The 9,088-nt window shown below is 28.1% G+C and overlaps 2 protein-coding genes across 3 annotated transcripts; both read left to right on the forward strand.

Moving 5' to 3' along the window:
* The first annotated feature begins 361 nt into the window (after positions 1–361).
* On the forward strand, positions 362–5,734 carry LOC145830020 (nuclear cap-binding protein subunit 1-like). The gene is made up of 2 exons (XM_082937912.1): positions 362–2,433; positions 4,876–5,734. Exons 1-2 carry the CDS (start codon positions 394–396, stop codon positions 5,194–5,196), a joined length of 2,361 nt encoding a protein of 786 aa, XP_082794038.1. The 5' UTR covers positions 362–393; the 3' UTR covers positions 5,197–5,734.
* Positions 5,167–8,789, forward strand: LOC145830021 (oligoribonuclease, mitochondrial-like). Of its 2 annotated transcripts, XM_082937916.1 has the most exons (7): positions 5,167–5,192; positions 5,782–5,891; positions 6,528–6,611; positions 7,179–7,256; positions 7,978–8,058; positions 8,156–8,295; positions 8,417–8,789. In XM_082937916.1, exons 2-7 carry the CDS (start codon positions 5,823–5,825, stop codon positions 8,553–8,555), a joined length of 591 nt encoding a protein of 196 aa, XP_082794042.1. In that variant the 5' UTR covers positions 5,167–5,192; positions 5,782–5,822; the 3' UTR covers positions 8,556–8,789. The 2 variants fall into 2 exon arrangements, with proteins under 2 accessions (XP_082794042.1, XP_082794041.1); XM_082937915.1 differs by lacking the exon at positions 5,167–5,192 and having other exon boundaries at positions 5,752–5,891.
* Positions 8,790–9,088: the final 299 nt, after the last annotated feature.

Below are 9,088 nucleotides of genomic sequence, written 5' to 3' on the forward strand. Positions count from 1 at the left end.
CAATTTTGTTTGAGGTTTAGTCTAAACAAAGCTGCAAACTTTTAATTATCTTATGAAATTGATGGTTTAATTTTTTTAAATTGATAGTTTGAGTTAACTAAAGTTACTTTAAATAAAAATATAAGTCAAAACTATTATTTTATGAAATTAAGTCCTTCATAACAATTATTTAACTTATAAAAAAGTAATTGAAAGATAATATGAATTCAAGCTGTTTTCTTTAACTATACAGTAATATTTTAAGGGGCTCCCACTAAAGTTATATTGTTAAAAAATAATTTTTTATCAGTTGAATTTTTTCTTAAAAATAAACTTGTACAACTTGTCAGATTAATTAAATTTTTAATTAGGACTTCTTTATTGTAAATTTTCTTTCAGAGTATAAATAATAGAATGAGTTATAACTATAAAAGACCAAGACCCAATTATCATCATGATTCTGGTGATGATTATTATCCAAAAAAGCGCAGATACGTTGACTCAGCTGAAAGTACTGAAAAGAGATTAGAAACAATCATCTGCAAACTTGGTGAAAAGGTTGGTACTTCAGTGGAAACTAGTTTGGAATCTGTAGTTGGTGTTATCCTCCAAGATTTTGCAAACTATAAAAATCAAGTGATAAATATTCTTATATTTTGTGCATATTCTATTCCAGACAAAATTACTATATACTCAACTTTAGCTGGTTTATTAAATCAAAAAAACAGCGAATTTGGATCAGATCTTCTTGATGCTAGTATGGTTGAATTAAAAAGATTGATTAGTACTAATCAATTTGACTATGCTCAGTATGTTATCAGACTTTTTGCTGATCTTTGTAACACTTACTTAGTGAAACCACTTTCATTTCTATCTCTTCTTAACTCTTTAGTTACAGTCACAAAACAAGAGGAAACACCCCAAAAACGAAAAGACTGGTATCTATATGCTGCACTATCCTCTTTACCTTGGGCTGGAGCAATTCTTCAAAGGGATTGCCCTGAAGAACTTGAAGCTTTACTGTTTAAAATTGATAGTTATATGAAGAAACGAGACAAAACACACCATGAATATTTAAGAGTTTGGAGTGTTGATGAACCCCATGCCCAAGAAGAATATTTAGAATGCTTATATTCACAGATCCTTAAGTTTAAAAATGATAATTGGACTGAAAGTGTGATTCTTAAACCTTATCAAGCATTTGATATTGTTTTAAAACAGTCTTTTCCTCATAATATTTCTGAATTTATAGTTCCTCCTCATGTAGAAGGTAAGTCTACTTACCCTATGCCCAGTGTGATTTTTCGTATGTTTGACTATACTGATATAGCTGAAGATCTTCCTCTACCAGGAAATCATGCTATAGAACGTTGGCTAATTGAAGAAAATATAAAGAATATCATAAACACATATAAAAACGATAGGAAAGATTGTGCATGTCGCATGCTTAATTGCTATGACTTCAATAAAATTCCAGTTAACTATATTCTTGCTGAAGTTGTTTTTGGAGATTTATTTTGTTTACCATCTTCTTCTGCACCTGTTGTTTTTCATACAGCTATTTTTATCGAATTATGTAGATTGCAGCCTTCAAAAATGCCTCAAATTTTAGCTTTAGCTACTGACATGCTGTTTGAGCGACTTAGTTCAATGAATATTACATGTTTTGACAGATTTGTGAATTGGTTTTCTGCTCATCTTAGTAACTTTCAATTTACTTGGAGCTGGGATGATTGGGAGCCTTGTTTAAAGTTGAATCCCTCAAATCCTCAACCTAAGTTTGTCAAAGAGTCACTAGAAAAAGCTATCAAACTTTCTTATTATCAAAAAATAACTGGTACAGTACCATCTAGTTTCAGCTCTCTTTTACCTGCTAAACCAGTGTGTAATTTTAAGTATAAAGATGAACTTGAATCTGTAACTGGAGACTTGAGATATACTGCTGCTCAAAAGATGGATTTGGTTGTTAAAAGAAGACCAAGTCACGAAGACATTTTTCTTTCTCTTGAAGAAATTATTCCAAGCACTGAACAAGAAGATAGTCCTGTTTTTGAACGCATTGAACTATTCTTACAATGTATACTTAATTTAGCTAAAAAGTCATTTAGCCATTCATTTAGTGCCCTTGCAAGGTACCACAAAGTCATAAAGCAGTTAGCTCAAACCCCAGATAAAAAAATGTATGTACTTCAAGTTTTAGGAGACTTCTGGAAAAATAACACATCTATGATTTCTGTTTTGGTTGACAAAATGCTGCGGTTACAAATAGTAACCTGTCAAGTTGTAATCAACTGGATATTTTCTGACAGCATGGCATCTGAGTTTACTCGTATCTATGTATGGGAAATTGTGCACTCTACAATTGTAAGAATGAACAAGAATGTTCAGAGGAAGATGAAAGAACACAATGAAATTCAAGAAAAAATAAAAGTGGAAGACCAAGATATCAAACAGGTTGGTTTTGTTTTTAACTTAATAGGTTAATTTAATAATTTTATACAACATAGTTGTTTTTTATTGAACATTAAAAGAACACAAAAAAGATAAAATTAGTTCTAAAATAATTTCTTCTTTACTAAAAAATTAGGATAAGAAAGTTTTTTAGACTCAATTCTATCTTAATAAATTCATTTTTAGGTATCCAGGGTTACCAAAAAACCTGGAATCCTGAAAAACCTAGAATTTGACAATTTAGGCTAGAAAAACCTGGAATTTGAAAAATTAAAAAAAAAGCTAGAACTTAGGACAAAAATAACTAAAAAACCTGGAATTTAAACAATTTTAACATATTAAGTAGGAAAATTTTGATTTGACACAAAAAATTATCATATAGATAAAAAAATTTGTGATCATCAAAATTTTGTTTTATTTAAAAACATGTTATAAAGAAGCTTTAAGGTATCTTTTCAATGTTTTTATACTATTGAACATAATTTTTTTACCTACTTAATTTTAAACTAAAAATAGACCCTAAAACATGTAACTTTAAAAACTTGGAAGAAAATTTGAAAACCTGGAGAAAATTGACCAAAAAAAATTGGCAACCCTGGGTATCGGTTTGATAACAATTTTTTAACAAAAACTTTAAATTTTCTAAAAGTATTCCTTTAGTTCTTTAAAGTCCTTGAATATTAAAATAAAAAATAATATGAAATCATGTCTACAATTATTAAAAAAAAATGTTTCCCAAAATAAAAATAAATACTAAATCTAGCTAATTAAAAAGTAAGTTAAGATTAAGTTATATAGTTTAAATGAAGTTGTATAAATACTATATGTAAAAGTATATTTTAACAAAAAATTATGTCCCCTTTTTTGTTTTCGTTTTATAAAGGGTTTTATGTAGTTTTTTAGCTTAGATATACAGTACACTACCGCTTAAGTACGCAAATTGAACCCGACTAAAAAGTGCGTACTTTTTGACGATGTAGTATAATATGAAATTTAGTTGTTTGTTTTCTTTCTTACAACTAGCCACCAAATAATTAAGCCAAATAAACAAGTCATTTATTTTAAATAACATTTAAAACATAATTCTAATTTGCAAATTTTTTAATAGATTTTAAAATGATTTATTTTTTCTATAAAAAGCTTCTACATAATTAATACATACATTTAATATAGAAAGTCAATGTCAGTCAATGATTTTAAAAAAATATTAAGCTACATTTTGTTTTATTAGAGGGAAAGTACAAAACTACTTTGTGTTTACCAAACATTTTCAAAACATCAATGTATGTACATTTAAATTAAATTATGACTTAACTATTTTGTATATGTAGGTTTTTTTAACTTTGTCATCTAGATTTATTTATTTTATAGCATTACAGCTCAAATATCATTATTCTTTTTACTTTTCTGCAACCACTACATAAGTATTTAGTTTATTAACATTTAATAACAGGACTGTCTCAATCTCAGGCCACTTGGCCTACTCAGGATTACTCACCCTAGTTTAAAAGTTAACAAAGTATCAGGCTAACTCAGCAGGTTGGCCATTCTACCTGGAAACATAAAATAATCTGGAGAAACTTGATGATTGAAAATTTAGGCAAAAAAACTGGAATTTCTTGAAGTTCTAGTATAACATCCTTTACTTTGTCTTTCTGGATAAGTGCGTACTTAAGGCGTGATGCGTACCAAAAAAAGTGCGTACTTAAGCGGTAGTATACTTTTTTTGATCTCCAAAACTGTTTTAAATTTTTAAGATGTAAAAAGTATCTAAAAGTACATTTATTAAATTTAAATGTTTAATGTTATAAATTTTAGTTTTATTATAAATGGCTGCAAAAACATAAATTTGTAATCATGTAAATTGTTATGTATAAATAAATATTTGTTTTATCTTTACTACAACATTATAATTTTTTTGTTATCATAGTTGAAGCTTTATTGTTCATGTCATATAACATAAGTTAATCCAGACCTAACTGTGAGATTTTGAACTTAAATATAATCATTAAATTTAGGGTCTTTAATTAAAATAAAATTTATCATATATGTTTGGAAATTAATTTGAACTTATGTTTGTATTATCAATTTGTTTTGTTTTTAGCGCAAACTAGATTAGTCTTTATTACTTTTATTTTATACTAGGTTCAGATTTGTGTAATGAACTATCTATGGTATTATATATTATGTCAAAGTTGCCGATGGTTACCAATTTAGTAAAATTATTTTGAAGTTGACTAATTTTATAAAATTATATTATTTTGTTCCATGATAGATAAATATAAACTTCATCTTGAAACTACATGGGTATTTTAATGACATACATGTTTTTTATTTATTATTTTTCAGACACTAAAGTACAAAAGTATAAGCTAGAACTTTTTAAATGTAAATACTAACAATACTGTCAAAATTAGACATGTTTACCGAACGAATTAACAACAGGAGGAAGGCATGGAAAGCGAAGCGGTGCAACTCAACAAGCAGGTCGTCGAAGCGGAGGAACAGCAGAAGAAGCTCCTCCTCACCATATTTCACAATTTCCTCGAAGTTCTCAGCCTTCACATCGAAACGTGCGAGAAGAACGGCACTGACGTGAGCACCATGTGGTACGTAAGCACCATGGGCAGGCTGAAGGAGATGTTCATCGTGCACGGTCAAATGGTGCTTAAGTACAAGCCTACCCTCGAAACTCTTCTGTTCAACGAGGAGAGGAGGCCCGAATTGCGCAAAGCCTTCGAACAATACATCACCGTTCAAATGTAACTTCAAGACGATTGAAATTTATAACTGATAGTGTAGTATGTAGAGACAGTGTGGTTTATTGTATTGTTTAACATTATATGATCGCTGAAAGTTTTTTTTGTAAATGCGTTGAAAATGTTTTTCTTTGCTTAAATTTTTCTAGCAGTTTCATTTTTATATTATAAAAGAACAAACTATGATAGTTTATTAAATTTACCTCTGGTGAGGTCGCTTCTATGTAAAAATAAAAATGTTAAACAAAATGTGTATTTAGGGTTTTTTTTGCAGAATTAAACATTAAAAAATATTATTTGATTCTTATATTTATTTATAATGTAACACCATTTTAAACTTAGCACTTGAATGTAGACTGAAAACAAATCTAGTTATTAAAATTTTTTAAATATATTTGTAATAAAATACAACTCTTTTTCAAATTAAATTTCTTAAGGTATTTTTCTTAAACAACTGCAACCATTATTATATGATTCAGTTAGTTATTAAAAGAATAATGTCTTTGACGTGTATGAGTATTGTATTTCTTTTATTTAATTATTCTGTATTGATTTTAGGAGTTTCTACCTTAATGTATGTTAAATTTTAAAGGTTTTACAAGATTATTTGTTCGAAATTTATTGCCAAAAACAATGATGACTTCTAAAAATGTAAGTATGAAACACAAAGATTACCTGAGAATCGTGTGGGTAGATCTTGAGGTAATTTAATATTTTGTTCCATATCATTTACAGGGTTTTCACTTTACCTGGAAACCTGGAAAAACCTAGAATTTGACAATTTAGGCAAAAAAAAACGTGGAAAAACCTGGAATTTGAGAAATTTTGTAAAAAATTTGGAAAAACCTGCAATTTTAACAATTTTCTCATGTTCAGTAGTAAAATTTCGACTTGACTCAAAATATTTATCATATAAATCAAAAAATTAGGTCATCATCAAAATTTTTTTTTAGTAAAAAACATATTTTTAGTAGCTTTACAGTATCTTTTCGATGTTTTTGTATTATTTAAAACAGTTTCTTACCTTAAACTTAAACTAAAAATAGACTCAAGAATGTGTACTTTTAAAAACCTGGAATTTTTATTGAAAAAACAAGTGGCAACCTTCCATTTACTCAAAACTCTGAAGTTCCAGTAAGTTTAGCATCATCTTTTGGCACAAATAATCAAATAGTTGAAAACAGTTTACTTCAAAGCAAAAATGCACATTGTCTTGTTGTTAATTGTGTTATATTTTATTTTCGAGTTAGTGAAAATAAACAACTAAGTAAAGATGTAGTAATAATAAAAATATATAATGTGGTATAGCAAACTATAGTAATCACTTTCTAATCATAGATGACGGGACTGGATGTGGAAAATGATAGCATTTTGGAAATGGCTTGCATTATCACTGACTCTGATCTAAATATTGTTGCAGAGGTAAGTTTTAATTGAAGGTTCATAAACAGTATGGATTTAGTTGCGCTTATAAGTTAATTATTACTTGATAAAACTATCTTTTGTTTTAATAAACATTTAGTCTAAGCACTTTTTTTTCACTCTAACTTTAGTTAAATTTTACTTACAAGTTTATTTTTGAAACAAAAAGCGCACCAGAACTACCTTCCTGTTATAAATAAAAGTGTATATTCTTTTTTTTATTTTACTTGAACTTTGTAATATATTGTACGTTATCAAAATGTTAGCATATTAAGTAGTAACAATTCTGATTTGTATCTGTTTGAGTGCTAATTATTATACAGCTTTATTATAAGTATTTTGCTTGTTTGTATCAAAGCATTGGGTTCGCACTGTTTTTGCTTTTTTGTTAGAGCTTTCAAGGTTGTTAGGCTTCAGTTAGCAAATATACTGTTGTTTTTGGGTATAGATTAAAGCAAAGGTTTTTAGTACTGTGTTATTATTTTTGAGTGATTAAATTCTATGTTTAGGTTTTCTTACATAAAGTTATATACATACAAGTAATATTGCTATTTTTGTAATAAACAGGGTCCAAATTTAGTTGTGAATCACCCAGAAACTGTTCTTAACAATATGAACCCCTGGAGTCAAGATCATCATGGGAAGGTTTGACTATAATGTTTTTTTTAAGCGTCTATAGTAACTTAGCTGTTCAAACTTATATATACCATTTGTAATCTTAACATTTATGTTTATGGTATTGTTTATTTAGTTATTCTCAAATTAACTTTTAGATAATAGGTGATCTGAATAAACTTGAAAAAATTGTAGTTCATTAAAGGATTAAAGACTAGAGTAATATAACAAATGCAGCCGATTTAATTAGTGTGTTTTGCTATCAACACTTTATTTTCAATAATATGCTTGTAAATGTGTACTCGCAGCTACCTGTAATTATCTGTTAGCTTTTAAGTCCAAGAACTGTCCCAATATTTATTATTTTTACACAATATGCGAAATAATTATTCACCTTAATAGTTGAGAAAAATTTGTTTTCCGCTAAATACTAGTACTTAATCAATTAAAACATGGGTACTCAAACATAAAATAGTTATAAATTGATATGCATTCTAAGCTGTGCATAAAACAAAACTAAAAATTGAAATTAGTTAAGTTTTTTGAATCTTATTTTATTAATAGTTTAATAATCATAGTAGTTTTAGTCTCATGCACAAACAAATGTATAATTGTTTTTAATTTTTGAATAATTTTAAAGTGACCGTAGTACAAAGTAGCTTTCTTTTCATTTGGTAAGTTGAAATCAATAGTTAAGTAAACAAATTTAGTTTTAGCTATTAGTTAAAAAACATGGATATTTTATTAACAGTCTGGTTTAACCGAAGCGTGTAGAAAAAGTGAAATTTCTCTTCAAGAAGCTGAGTATAAAATGTTGTCGTTTGTAAGAAAAGTAAGTCACTATCTATAAAGCAGTGTTTAATATCTTTTATTTTTATTAGAATGTTGGTAATTAAAATTAACCAGCCTTTTCACTGAACAAATTTTAGTATGTTCCGGCAAACACGTGTCCGCTAGGTGGCAACAGCGTGCATGCGGACAAGAAATTCCTGGACAAATACATGCCACAGTTTATGAAGCATCTGCACTACAGAATCGTCGATACCAGCACCGTGAAAGAACTGTGCAAGTATGTTGAGTTGTTGTGGTTTTAACAGTGTTCAGAAGCGTTTCGTTTATACTTTTCGACGCAGCTTGGTATGTGTCTTGAGATTAAACGGCTTTGTTTATTTTAACGCAATTTTCTACAGACGTTGGTATCCACTTTTGATGCCGCCAAGAAAAAAGCTCAACCACCGCGCCCTCGACGACATCAAGGAGTCGATTGAGGAGCTGAAGTTTTACAAGCAAACCATTTTCAAAAATCAGCAAGACGTGTTTCTGAAATAAGCGATTTTTTTTAAAATTAGATTCCGTGCCTGAGAATGTTTCAATTAATTTTTCGTTTGTTCTCATTTGTTATGTGTACGTGTTATCAACATGTTGTGAAACTGAGTTTTTAAACTAAAAATTTTAAGGTTGTTTAATTTTATCTTTTTAAATTTCATTAGAAACAAAATACTTAAGTTGTGCTGCCATAGATTTTTAAATATTTCAAATTCGTTTCATTAGTCGAAATAAATGTTATAAAACTAATAAAATTGTAGTTTTCTAGTAAGTTTAAATTTTTCTTTCGAATCATACCTGAAATGAACAATTTTATATGCTACTGATAATGTTATGTATACATATTTAGATAGAAATTATAATTCTTTATAATATTTTTTACTCTGCATCTTCAGGTACTTTCATAATGGTTTATTAATAGACATGATTTAGTTATAAAAAATGTTATAAAGAGTTATAAAATTATTTTGATTCTTTAACACGTTTTTCTTCATACAGCTACTTGAAATACTTTTTAATAGCTTTTGGATTTATGA

The sequence above is a fragment of the Thalia democratica genome, chromosome 2 (assembly GCF_965202585.1).
Source record: "Thalia democratica chromosome 2, ktThaDemo2.hap1.1, whole genome shotgun sequence".
Lineage (NCBI taxonomy): Eukaryota > Metazoa > Chordata > Thaliacea > Salpida > Salpidae > Thalia > Thalia democratica.